This window comes from Gopherus evgoodei, chromosome 3, assembly GCF_007399415.2.
Source record: "Gopherus evgoodei ecotype Sinaloan lineage chromosome 3, rGopEvg1_v1.p, whole genome shotgun sequence".
Lineage (NCBI taxonomy): Eukaryota > Metazoa > Chordata > Testudines > Testudinidae > Gopherus > Gopherus evgoodei.
The window spans coordinates 7981772-7995917 of NC_044324.1; the positions used below are offsets into that span (position 1 = coordinate 7981772).

The window sequence follows — 14146 nt, forward strand, 5'->3', positions numbered from 1 at the left end:
AGCCCCTTTGTGACCCTTTTCAGGGATTTGAAACTTGGCCCTTGAAAATTTCAGCTGAACATAGAAAGTCTCTGAGGTTTGGCACAGAAATAAGTTACACAGTAATTCCTTTATCTCCCCCCCTCCCCATTTTTTTTTCACTTCTACCATTTGAGGACCCAGTAGTATGCTTTTTTGTTTTTTTGTTTTTGTTTTTACTGTTTGATATTGTGGCTAATAGGAAGTTTTGCTTTCATATGCAAACTCCAGTTTTGGCACTGGTTTGTCAGTATGTGCTGTCTTGGATAGTACAATAGTCATGTAGACCTTTCGGAACACTGTGCCAGTGAAATTGAAATGGACTGTTCTGAAGAACCCTGTCTTTGGTGGAGACACGTCCATGAGTAGTGGTTACCATCTCCAGTACTTGAAGTTGGAAAAAGTTAGAATGTATTGACTTATCCACCTACAGATTTGTAAGTGTTGTGCTCAAACTGCATCAGGAGTGTAGCCTGAAAAGATTAATCTGAAATCCATCCAATGACAGTGCAGCCTGGATTTGCTGTGCTTGCAGAGTGTCTGTTTTCAAACCAGGAAGTAATCATGAGTGCATCGTATCATAAAGTAGGTTATCATCCTGATACACATTTTTCCCTATTCTGGGTCCTTTTTTGCATGGATTAGAAAAAAGTCCCTAGAGAAGTGTGCTAGTTCTCTGCCTTTAGTTGAGGTAACACTGTCAAATCTTCTTAGTGCTTCCATTTCAGGTGTGATTTTACTCCAAGACTGGATCTGTGGAGCTATATTCTGAGGGCTCATCAGAGTCTAGTAAATAAATATTTTTTTCACTTGTGAATGTTGCAAATTAAAAACATGAAACTGATGAAAAAAATATCAATCTAGGCCGTATTTCTTTACTGTAACACTATAAGGATCCCTCTGTCAATTTATGCTCCCATAAGATATGGGAGCAATCTTCAGACATGTGAGAAGAGATGTTGCCTTAAACAGTGTCACCTTGCAGTGTCTCTAGCGTGATCAACTGATATTCTGCTCCCCAATATCACAGAAAGGAGAAACAAGCAACATGCCTATTTTGAGCCAAATCATTTGTGGCGTTATCATGGGGCTCTCAAAACTGTTCCTAAAAAATAAAAATAATTGGATGTGCATAAATTCTGGTTTCTCTCTCTCTGAGCACTTTCATGCTGAAGAGCTGTTCAAAACCTTGTCCCAGTTTACAGGAGTACAGAATGTTTAAAGCCATTCCTTTAGGTAACTGGGAGCTGTTTAATACCAAGTTTGCAGACCTGTCCATGAGGAAGGACTTGTTCCAACTCGCAAAGGAAGCGGCTGCTGCATTAAATCTGAAGACCTTGACAATAAATGAGCAATGTTTGCATAGGAATTACATCCTCTTAAGTTTCATAACTCTTACCTTTTTGCATAAATGCCTGAAGGTTTGTTTTAGAAACCAGAGTGGGAAATGGCCGACAGGGCTTCCTGGAGCTTATTTGTGCCGTGGAGCCTATGGATCTGAATTGCAGAGGGGTTCACATTAGCATCCTTTTCGCTCTGAGTTTGTCTTCTCTTCCCATTCTGTTGCAATGGTCAGTGTTTTTACCAGTAAAATAGATTAAAGTTCCTTGAAGATGTTTTATAATCTAGAGCTATTGATTTAGTTTTTTATTCACTTGATCCAAGGAGCCTGCAGTGACTTTTACTTGGCAACAATGATATGAGACCTGCTTGTAGTGCCCAAATAAAGACTGACAATTTATAGCCACTCAGTCCAAATCCTTTTTGGATCACTATTTCATTTTGAGTACAGTGAAACCCGGCTATAACGCGATGCTTGGGGTCCAAAAAATTCCATCGTGATAAATGCGGGGTTGCGGTATAGTGGGGTTTCAAGCTGGTCAGTTGAAGTCAGTGGTCCCCAATGCGGTGCATTGATGTGCACCGCCCAGTGCCCAGCAGGGGAGAGAAGCCACGGCCCCGTGCCTGCCGGGGACAGAGAATTCCGAGGCTGTGGGCGCTGGTGCTCTCTGTCCCTGGCAGGCGCGAGGCCATGGCTTCTCTCTGGCTTCAAGAGTAGCTGCAGCCCCATGCCTGCCGGGGACAGAGAGCACCAGCGCCCGCAGCCTCAGAGTTCTCTGTCCCTGACAGGCGCGGGGCCACAGCTTCTCTCTCCTGCCATGGTCTTGGGGACCACTGGTATTAGGCCTTAAAGGGGAGCCAACTTATGATTGCATTATATGCAATTTCGTGTTATAGCAGGGTGCGTTATTGCGAGGTTTGACTGTATTTCTTTGCTTTGTTTTTCATAGATATTTCTGCTTTCACAAGATGGAGCCATCTCCATTTAACAGAAGACAATGGACTTCACACTCTCTGAGAATCACTGCCAAAGAGCTTTCTCTGGTCAACAAGAATAAGTCATCAGCTCTCCTTGAGAGGTTCTCCAAGTAAGTGATCTAAAGCTTAAGTTCAAAAACAGATGTGTAGCCTAGCAGCTGACACCTTGCGAGCTGATGGTGGCAGTTCCCTGTCTGCACTGCTTACCTTTTTAAAATTCAGTTAAACCCCATCCTCTGTGCAATAACATACGCATAGAATGTTCTTCAGACTGTTGGCAAATCCTGATGCTTTAGCCATAGAACTACAATATCCCTTTCTGGCTGCCATTGTCAGCATTAGCACCCCCTCCTGCTGGAAGAGAAGGTGCAACCTTCACGGTTGATTCATAATAGTCTGTTAGGCATCCATAGTTGGGGTTTAGTAGCTACCACCCATGGATTTACTCTTTCATCAGAAACAGATCTTGGCAACCTTTACATGAGATGCAAAGTTCACCAGTCCTACATTTTCTCCAAGGCGTGGTGGAAAGTAGGAGCCCCTGTCACAACTACAGCATAATTCCAGTTTGAAGCCCAGTCTGACAGTTGTCGGTGATGGATTTCCTGATAGGAAACCCAAGGGGTTAAAAGGGCTAGTCTAGAAACAATATTTTCACAAAGGGTTCTTCATAGATCTCCCCCTTAGCTTCTTCTAATCTTTCTTTATTAGAGGAGTGTTCACTTGCAGAGAGGCAAGGTAGACTGTGGAATCTTACATTGGTTTCCCATTCAAAGAATAACGCTTTCTTGTAACCAAGAAAGAAGGCAGCCCTACTAAGCAAACATTTACCTTAAGTGTGCTTGCTGGACTGCATGTCATTGGTACCTGAGAAATGTGCAGACCGCAGGTGGAGACCTTCAGTGTAAGTTGGGCACCTAACTCTCTTAGGCTGCTTTGAAAATCCCAGCCTATTTTAATAGTATTGCCTGGTATCAGCTTCTGTAATTGGTAATGGGATGTGTGGAAGCCTCAAATGAGAGGCTGCTCCTCTAAATTATTTTTTTTAAATACTTGATCTCTAGTCCATTCCTGGAACATGCTATTTTGTCCTTTAGAAGTGTTGAGTGCAAGGAAGAAAATGCTTGTTATGGCTGTAGTCAGTGATTCAATTGCCTCTAGCTGTGATTTTGAAATCGAGCCTGGTCAATTTGCTAAACTTTAATAATCCTTTAAAATGACATTTACTGGAGTAATTCACCACACTATACTTTAACCAAGCCCGGCTTCCCTACCCTCATGAAAGCAATGGCAGGGCTATTTAGAAAAGGACACTTCAGTTCCCACTTGGTTCACCAATCTTGAAATCCACAGCAGGAAACATAATCCTACTACAGCTCTTTCAGCTAAATCTACTGCTTTTAAAACCATTTTTGTATCCCAAAATACCATGCAAACTGCCTGTCTTTTAACTTGTTAAGTTTGTGACTAACTATTAGTGAAATTGAGGGGCTGTTAGTGCAGATTTAAACCATAGATTGTGCAGACTCCTTTCCAATACTGGCACAATACCTCAGTCCCTGCCTGCAACATCCATGTCTTTCCAGGCTGCCTTCTCCTTCAGTCTTCTGATATGTTTTTCCAGTGCACCTCACTCTTTGCCTGGGTCTCAGGCACAACTCTGGCAATGAACCTTGTTTCACCCATGCACTTGCCCTGCCATTTCCAGTCCCGGGCTTATCCAGCAATGGCAGTCAGTTGTACAAAAATGGAGAGATTTCTCATAAATTTGGATGAGATCACCATGTTAATTGTTACAAGTGGCCAATCAGGATTTGAGCAAAAGCTTTCAAAAGGTGCAAAACTAATAAATAAATCCAATATGCTAGAACCTCACCATCTTATCTTACCTTGTAGGTTACAACTGTAGTGTACTCCTTTGAACAGCAGAGAGACAAACTTGTTACCAGACACACTGAAATCAGTACTTCATTTCCATGATGGATACTCTTTGGGTATTGCTAGTGTTCAGGGGTTGTGATGGGCAAAAGAATCAGCAAAAAATGAGATAGAAGAGATGAAACTTACTCTCCTAGAAATGAAACACTAAATTTGGGGAATATAATTGTCCCCCTCTCCCAATGAGTGGCTATTGATAGATTATGTCCAAATTCTGCTATACTACCAATGGCTGCAGCTCCCTTGTCTCCAGTGAAGTTACACTCAGATATGCAGGGCTGGTAATCTTGGCCCATTTTTCCATAAACCAATCACATTCCTTGTACAGGCATTTCCTTATTTTGAAAAATCAATTAAGGTTTTTAATTAACTCTTGGCCCTGCGCAAGCCTGAGCTCCTGGTTACACAAATGTATTTCTGCCACATGCTCCATTGTCATGGAAGTTAGCTACCTGGGGCTGTCGGTCTTGCCCAGAATCAGGTGTTTTCAGTGGCTTTTGCTCTGCACACACCTCATTTCAGCAGCCAAATAAAATAGTCTTGGAGCACCAGCCTAACTGTTCCCTGCCAGTCTTTCTGCTCCCAACTGAGCTGTTTGTTGGCCTTTTTTCTGAGGATCAGGTGACCTGCTGATGATCATGTGATGCCTGACATCCAGTCAATCACCTGGGATGCATCTAATTAGTCAGAGGTGGTGCTAAGCCAGCTCCCTTAAAGGGCCACCCTCTGATGCACCTTCAGTCTGTTTTCTCCAGTGCATCTTTGTGTCTCTATCCAGGAAGAAGCAGAGCAGCAAGGGACTCGCCCCATTTGTTGCTCACTTCAGTTCTGTGTCTTGCCATGGAGGAACAAACTTGGAAGCTTCGTAGCACAATACACTCTAGATCGGGGTTTCTCAAACTGGGGGTTGGGACCCCTCAGGGGGTCACAAGCTGTCAGCCTCCACCACATACCCCTCTTTGCATCCAGCATTTATAATGGAGTTAAATATATAAAGAAGTATTTTTAATTTATAAGGGTGGGTCACACGCACAGGCTTGCTGTGTGAAAGGAGTCAGCACTGCAAAGGCTTGAGAATCACTGCTCTAGATCTTCAAAGGCTTAGACCAGCGTAACTACATCCATCAAGTGCAAGCACTTGTGTAGTTTTCTTCTGTCCTTCAGAATGGAAGCTGCTTGTGCAGCTCATGGAGTAGGAGAGCAGCACAGGCTTTCTGCTGAGACTAACAAAGGAGGCATAGGAGGGAGAAACCTCCCATGCAAGATGCATAAATCCAGCACACAGTGTAAACAAATGGCCTGATACAAAAATCAGTGATAGAGTACAAATATAGGCAGGGTGGTAAGAGATTGTTTCTTCTACTGGATTTGGCCACCAGATAAGATTTAGTCATGGGGGTGGCACCAGCAGATATTTCAAAAACTGAGTTTATAATGTCCTTTCAAATCTGCTACTGTGTCACTAACTGGCTGTAACTTGCTGACAATTTGGCTTTAAAATTAAACCTCCAAACAGATTTGTGATCTAACTTTAAAAAAACTCTCATATATGACATGTTCAGAGGCTAGAGAATAATAAGAATGATTTGCAAAGCCTAAGAGATTCATAGATTCGTAGACTCTAGGACTGGAAGGGACCTCGAGAGGTCATCGAGTCCAGTCCCCTGCTCTCATGTCAGGACCAAATACTATCTAGACCATCCCTGATAGACATTTATCTAACCTACTCTTAAATATCTCCAGAGATGGAGATTCCACAACCTCCCTAGGCAATTTATTCCAGTGTTTAACTACCTTGACAGTTAGGAACTTTTTCCTAATGTCTAACCTAAATCTCCCTTGCTGCATTAAGCCCATTGCTTCTTGTTCTATCCTTAGAGGCTAAGGTCAACAAGTTTTCTCCCTCCTCCTGATGACACCCTTTTAGATACCTGAAAACTGCTATCATGTCCCCTCTGTCTTCTCTTTTCCAAACTAAACAAACCCAGTTCTTTCAGCTTTCCTTCATAGGTCATGTTCTCAGGACCTTTAATCATTCTTGTTGCTCTTCTCTGGACCCTCTCCAATTTTTCCACATCTTTCTTGAAATGCGGTGCCCAGAACTGGACACAATACTCCAGTTAAGGCCTAACCAGCGCAGAGTAGAGCGGAAGAATGACTTCTCATTGTCTTGCTCACAACACACCTGTTAATGCATCCCAGAATCATGTTTCCTTTTTTGCAACAGCATCACACTGTTGACTCATATTTAGCTTGTGGTCCACTATAACCCCTAGATCCCTTTCTGCCGTACTCCTTCCTAGACAGTCTCTTCCCATTCTGTATGTGTGAAACTGATTGTTCCTTCCTAAGTGAAGCACTTTGCATTTGTCTTTATTAAACTTCATCTCGTTTACCTCAGACCATTTCTCCAATTTGTCCAGATCATTTTGAATTATGACCCTGTCCTCCAAAGCAGTTGCAGTCCCACCCAGTTTGGTATCATCTGCAAACTTAATAAGTGCACTTTCTGTGCCAACATCTAAGTCGTTGATGAAGATATTGAACAGAGCCGGTCCCAAAACAGACTCCTGCGGAACCCCACTTGTTATACCTTTCCAGCAGGATTGGGAACCATAAATAACTACTCTCTGAGTATGGTTGTCCAGCCAGTTATGCACCCACCGTTATAGTAGCCCTATCTAAATTGTATTTGTCTAGTTTATTGATAAGAATATCATGCGAGACCGTATCAAATGCTTTACTAAAGTCTCAGTACACCACATCCACTGCTTCTCCCTTATCCACAAGACTCGTTATCCTATCAAAGAGAGCTATCAGATTGGTTTGACACGATTTGTTCTTTACAAATCCGTGCTGGCTATTCCCTATCACCTTACCACCTTCCAAGTGTCCGCAGATGATTTCCTTAATTACTTGCTCCATTATCTTCCCTAGCACAGAAGTTAAACTAACTGGTCTGTAATTTCCTGGGTTGTTTTTATTTCCCTTTTTATAGGTGAGCACTATATTTGCCCTTTTCCAGTCTTCTGGAATCTCTCCCGTCTCCCATGATTTTCCAGAGATAATAGCTAGAGGCTCAGATATCTCCTCAGTCTGCTCCTTGAGTATTCTAGGATGCATTTCATCAGGCCCTGGTGACTTGCAGGCATCTAACTTTTCTAAGTGATTTTGAACTTGTTCTTTTTTTTATTTTATCTTCTAAACCTATCCCCTTCCCGTAAGGATTCACTGTGTTAGACATTCCTTCAGACTTCTCAGTGAAGACCAAAACAAAGAAGTCATTAAGCATCTCTGCCATTTCCAAATTTCCTGTTACTGTTTCTCCCTCCTCACTGAGCAGTGGGCCTACCCTGTCCTTGGTCTTCTTGCTTCTAATATATTGATAAAAAGTCTTGTTTCCCTTTATTCCCATAGCTAGTTTGAGCTCATTTGTGCCTTTGCCTTTCTAATCTTGCCCCTGCATTCCTGTGTTGTTTGCCTATATTCATCCTTTGTAATCTGACCTAGTTTCCATTTTCCTATATGCAATCTGTTCTTAGGTTACTTAAGCATCTTTCAGCATCAGGCCCCAAGAAGGCAAGAGAGATCTAAGTGGTGTGTTTGATTCCAATGATATGATGGCAAGAATGTGACTGCAAGACAGCTGGAGTTGTAAGGCTCCTGTATGGTACACTGGGGAATTCAGAGGCAGAATATAAATGTACCCAAATAGGAAACAGGCTACCATCCATTGCTTCTGAAAAGTAGAACTTTAATTACTATAAATAAAGTTGTTCGTCGCTACAACATTTTGGTGGGAAAACCTATGGCTTTTTTACAATTTATTTGGGCTCTCTTTTAGTCTTTGCAACCAATTGAGCAAGGTCTTTCACAATCTCTTAGCTTTGGTTCTCTCTGTCCAGGGCAATGAAGTGTGGGATGACTGCTGGGTGTTTTAATGGCTTTACTAGTCAATAGGTTTTAAATTTTTTTTTTTTCCTGTAAGAGTTGTATTGCTCAAAAGAACATGTCACTGTACCTTGTTACATTGTTCATATGCTTTTGTGTCTTACCATTTTTTCCATGACAATCAACTGATAAGTGTTTTGAAATCTCCAGTTTTTTGTTCATGAGGTCTGGAAAGTATGTAATATCCTTGTTGCAGGGTGAATGTGCTCCCACCAAAAGATTTGGAACTTTGTAGTCCAGTTAATTTTTTTCTTCCACTTTCCCAAAAGGTATCAGAAAGCAGCTGAAGAAGCTACTGCAGAGAAAAAAAGAAATGTAAGTATTTATGATCCTTCTGGAATGAGAAGCATCATGTAAATTAGGGTGACTAGCTGTGTTACACCTTTCCTGAGACTGCTGCTCTTGAGGGAAGCTGAACAACCCATACATGCGCTGTGGCTTTTTTGTACCTTGTTTGCAAGAATACTTGGCTCAGCTGCAGCGTTTGCCTTTTTTCACCAAGGGCTTGCTTTTGGCCTGTCTTCCCCCACTGGATTGACTGAAGCACAGGAAAGTCAAGTGACTTGCCCGAGGTCACACACTGAATCATTGGTTCAGTTCTAAGTAGAAGCCAAGATGCAGCTGGCTCGGAGTCCTCTGTTCTAATGACAAAACATGAATGGCCACCTCTGTTTTCTGAGCTGTAGGCAGTTGTATGGTTTCTGTGCTTGTTTTCACATTTCTTATCTAAATTTTGAAGCTTAAAGGGATGCTGTCAGCTTCCAATAATTTTAATTTATTTTCCTTTCTAAGTGCAGGGTCCCTTCTCTGAAGTAGATTTTTAAATCATTTGGACTTACTTGCCTTGGGGGAGGAGAGAGCCATTCTGTTTGTCTCTGCTATTACAGTTTCACTTCCTCCCACTGCTCTGGGATCAGGGGACTCCGGTGGGTGAGAATGCTCTAAGATGGCAAGTCTGCATTTACAAGCAGAATCTCTGCTTAGTCTTCATTTAAAATGTACAGGGTTAACTACGGTGTCCAAAAGGAATGAGCAATTCCCTCTCCAAGCATGCTTCCTCAGTCATAAGTGAGCAATTCGATGGCACACTTAATAAGTATTGCATGCCTTGTCTCTGGGTCACTGTAGCCAGGGCAAGAGAGACCAGGCAGGAGCCTGTTCAATGCTCCTTCATTCCCATACTGCATGATCATCCAAAGACTTACTGAGACCTGACAGAGGTCAATGATTCTTGCTTAAAACATTTACAAACCTATTTATAAGAACAAGTTGTGGGGTGCTTTGCAGGATGTAATTTCTCAGCGTTAATAAGGAAGAATGCCAGCTCACTACTGGAAGCTATTGCATCACTTGTACGGGCAGGGCAAAGCAGAGCCTAAGCACAGAATGACTCATGGTATGATGCATGTCAGAACTCCGTATGCAACAGTGCACCCGGGATTCAAGGCAACTTTAGCTGCAGGAACTTCAGTGTCTAATTTTGTTCTGAAAACCCTTCACGTGGGGGACCTTTGTTACCTCTTTAATACATTGTGCCATTTTCCCTACAATTTTCATATATGCTTTAAATACAGTGAGCAGATAAACTGATCTTTTCCTGAAGCTTAAGTGGATTCTAGTTAGTTTGTAGAGAAGCATTCAGAATGTGACTAGAAGAGTAATGGGGTGAGAGACTTAAATCCCAATATATCTGCTAATCCTGTTTAATTCTCTAAAGCCTTGCAGACCTGTTCTACCATAAGTAAAACTATCTGCAAGTAGGATCCATAAGGAGCAGACCACAAAAATGCAGCGCTGGCAGGTATTGGATGTGAATTTGCTAAATGCTGGGTTCTGTTGTTTGTACATGGGGTAATCACTGCTGAGCAGAAGTAGTCTGAAGGTACTTGAATCTGAGGGGTAGTATTGCTGTGGGTCAGTACCAGCTAATCCAGAATATGTTCTGTTGTCTTATGGCAATGGTGTGGCAATGCTTGTAGGATGTAACTTATGTGCATGAGTATGTGTCATTCAGTGATCAGAGTGTTACCTTTAGTAGAAGAATTAAATATCCCACTATATGATCAGATTTTATAAATGGATGCAAAAGAATTGTAATGTTTAATTTGTACTGGGTGGTCTAAAATATTGTGTTTAGAGGCCTGTTGGCACTGAAATGCTGCCACTAACTGAAAGTAGAAAAGCATAAATCCAAAGTAATAGTGGTTTCTGAAAGATAATGTTTAGTTCTTGGAATAGATAGTTAATTGTTCTCCCTGCTTCCCTTAAAGCAGATGGAAAACATTGCAACATTTGGCTTAGCACCCCCTACATGTGCCTGCTTTTCCCATTGTTAACATAAGTCTCTCGTTCTAAAGTCTGCTGGTGTTAATTCTGTTAGATTTCCTTAGTGTGTGGATTCAAGCCTTTTGTGTCATCTTTAACTCTCATTAGACCTCGATTCCCTTTTTTTCCTTATAAGGCCATCCTGTTTGATCACTTCCTGCTTCAGTTTCTAGCTTTTTTTCTCCCCCCATCAGATGCTTTCTCCATGTGGCACAGTTGTAACTATTCACAGCTGTCTGAAAGAGCAGCGGGCTAAGATCAGCACTGAGTCTTTACTTCCTTTTGTACAGAAAAGAAGTGCTTTAATGCTTCATCAGGCAGTTTGACTGGCATTAACTTCTTGTTCTTTTTAGAACACAGAAAATCTTCCCCCTCATTTTAAAAGGGGGAGTCTGAGTGTGTTAAAGAAGAAGTGGGAGAATCCAATATTGGAAACAGAGTCTGGGACGGAAGCCCTACAAAGCAACTGTACTGAGGTTAGGCAGAAGGTCGCCAGCCCCAGTGTTGGAGTAGAAACCAACCCTGCTTCTAAAGCAGAAACTGACCAAACATCAAGGGTCTATTCAAAAGCTCAACCCCGATCACCTTCTGGAGCCTTTGGCCAATTGAAATATCCAAGTGTTGACAGCAAGGAGTCTAAGATCTACTCACTGGAGAGTGATAAAATGGAAAATTGTGTAAGAGAATCCAGACAAGAAGTAGGCAAACCTGAGGCCAGTGAAAACCCGGACTCTTCAGGGAAGATAGAGAAATATAACATCCCACTAAACAAACTAAAGATGATGTTTGAGAAGGGTGATGGAGCTCAAACAAAGGTAAGGATTATATAACTTCAGACCTTAATTTTTAGCCTCTTAACTGCCTCCTGGGCATCTGAGAACTCTCTGCAGGGGGTGGTGCAGAGCTATTAACTGTACAAATGACAGTTTTATTCATTACTGAAGCTGAAAAATGTATCTTGAAGTGGTTGGTGCTAAAGAGCTGAAAACTCTATGGATGTCACGGACTCTCCATGTATGCAATCTTGTAACTATGTTGGTCCTAGGATATTAGAGAGACAAGATGGGTTAGGTAATATCTTTTATTGGATCAAATTCTGTTGTTGAGAGAGACAAGTTTTTGAGCTTACACAGCTTGTCTCTCTCACCAACAGCAGTTGGTCCAATAAAATATATTACCACACTTACCTCAAGTCACTGACTCTGTGTTGCAGTTCCACAATAGCAGGGAATTCTTCTTTTAACATGTTTATCTGGGATGGATAGATTATTTCTCTCTCTCTTTTTTTTTTTTTTTTTTGGTTGGATCCAATCGAAAACACAGAATGGACTGGTATTTGAGTAAATTATTTTTTTTAAAACAAAGTGGGGCTGACTGCTCAGTGCCCACAGGAAAAATTAAGAAGCAGCGAGTCATTTAAACGTGAGTTGTTTTTTTGTTGTTGTTGTTGTTTTTAAAACTATTAAGATCCCTTTGTGAATAGCTTAACACACACTGCTGTGGGACAGGAAGGTCTGCCGAAGCACAGGGAAAGTCTAAGGGCTCACTTTTTATATTGTACTGAGCTGAAATGCCATCTCCTTTGTGCTAAACTCTCATCTGTGTATCTTAATGTTTCCTATCAAAGAAAATTCTCTCACAGGGAAAATAGCTAGATGAGCTCACGCCTTTACTAGTTTTGACTTGCAAACGCACAGGGCTTGCATTTTCCTACAGTTGCTCATGAAATTTGATCCTGCATGTGGACTGCAGATTTTGTCCCCAGGGAGAATTGCTTAACTAGAAAATGAGTTGCATATGCCAGTGACTTACAACAGAGTCCTGGGGCCTTGATGCTGGTGGATTCTCCAGTTTTCTCAAAATTTCTTATTTCTGGCTTTGTTTTACTTGTGATGGTTTTATTAGATTATTCAATAAAACAAAGCAGTCTTGGACAGTGGAGGTATTTACTTTAGATATGAAATAAATGGGGGCTTGGGGAACAGAATCTTTGGTTTAGGCTGAATATTTGGCCTGAATATAGGCGTTCAAAATGGTTTCTCAAGTAACTGTTTAAATCTGAGTTCTTAGTTCTCATTAAAATTTTTAAGAGCTGCCTTTGCTATTGACTCCGTCCCTAAGGTGCTAATTACAAGGAACAGTGACTTTGGAGATTTCTTCTCAGGAAATCATTCTCCAGAGCACATGAAAACGCAGGAAAGTACCAGTTTTCCAGCCAAACTTGAATAACTGTATCTGAGCATTGGGGGAAGGAAGTGTTTTTGAGCTGACCAAAGTACTCGTCTTTAACAGCTGGAATTGGTAACTGTATGTCATAGATAAGTCATTATTTTAAACTTGGTCACAGCAAACTGGCTAATTCAGAACTGCTGGGGTCAGTTTCTGTAAGTCCTGAAACTTTGAGGAATTCGTCCTTTAAATTCCATTCTTGCCCACTCAAAATTCATCTTGCACATGCAATTTCCCCCCTCAATCAAACTTATAAAGTAAGATGTCTTAAGTTTCTTAAAATGAAGGGGAAAGGCCTTTGTTGCAACTAAAAAGCACTTCTGTAAGTTTTCTGGCCTTGGAAATTTTAGGGGATATGAGGGTGATATCATGCAGATTGTCATGCAGCATAGGGATATGCTTTAGTTACATTAAAGTAGGGAACAACTGGAGAAGCAGCTCAAGTCTGGGTAGTTTCAAAGTGCAGTGTGCTCAGTTCTGTAATTCAACATGGATAGCTCCTAAATTGTTGGTCCTGACTGTCTTTGCCCCTTATGTCCTCATCTGCATCTGTTTGTAGAAACTAAACTATCCAGACTCTCAAAACTGAACAAAAAAATGGCTGGATTACATTTTGCCCAGGGATGCTGCACTGCCTGCACAAGCTCCAGTTCTTATTTTCTTTTCAGATTTTGATCCAGTTTCTGAATCTCAGAAGTAAGATGCATGTTTATTGCATCTTTGGGAAGAAAGTACTTCTAAGCACATCAGTAGCAGCCTGGCTGAGAAGTGAGAGTGGGACTCAAACTGATGCCTGAAGCAAAAGACCAGCTTTCCTTTATTACTTATTGGTTCTAATGTCTCAAGTCTTTGGCAATTTCAAAGATGCTTCAGTGTGTCGCAGTGACTCACATCAAATAAGACACACAAGTGCAAGTAGTTAAAGAAAGTTGTCTTAGGGGGGAGGGATAGCTCAGTGGTTTGAGCATTGGCCTGCTAAACCCAGGATTGTGAGTTCAATCCTTGAGGGGGCCATTTAGGGATCTGGGGCAAAATCAATACTTGATCCTGCTAGTGAAGGCAGGGGACTGGACTCAATGACCTTCAAGGTCCCTTCCAGCACTATGAGATAGGTGTATCTCTATATTAAAGTCAGGGAGCATAACCTAAAACATTCCATTTAAGCATTAAGATACAATTGTCCCTTGGAGTTGTTTTGAGGCAGGTACTTGTTCTTTTTGGCACTGTTAATCTAATATGTAGTGACTTGTATTCTTATGTTGCTATATAAATTAGGTGTGGTTTGCCTAAAGCAAGATGAGTTGTTGGGCAAAAGACCAAATGGAATGGCAATGCTGCACTTGCAGCATCTTTCATCCAAGAAACT

General features: G+C 41.5%; 1 protein-coding gene across 2 annotated transcripts in view; it reads left to right on the plus strand.

Moving 5' to 3' along the window:
* LIMA1 (LIM domain and actin binding 1) overlaps positions 1 to 14146 on the plus strand; it is a 45763-nt gene that overhangs the window by 9001 nt on the left and 22616 nt on the right. For both annotated transcript variants that reach the window (XM_030554913.1, XM_030554914.1), the window contains exons 2-4: positions 2310 to 2447; positions 8496 to 8541; positions 10905 to 11366. In XM_030554913.1, the coding sequence (XP_030410773.1) occupies positions 2329 to 2447; positions 8496 to 8541; positions 10905 to 11366 (627 nt within the window). In that variant the 5' untranslated portion in view covers positions 2310 to 2328. The remainder of the gene's footprint in view (positions 1 to 2309; positions 2448 to 8495; positions 8542 to 10904; positions 11367 to 14146) is intronic.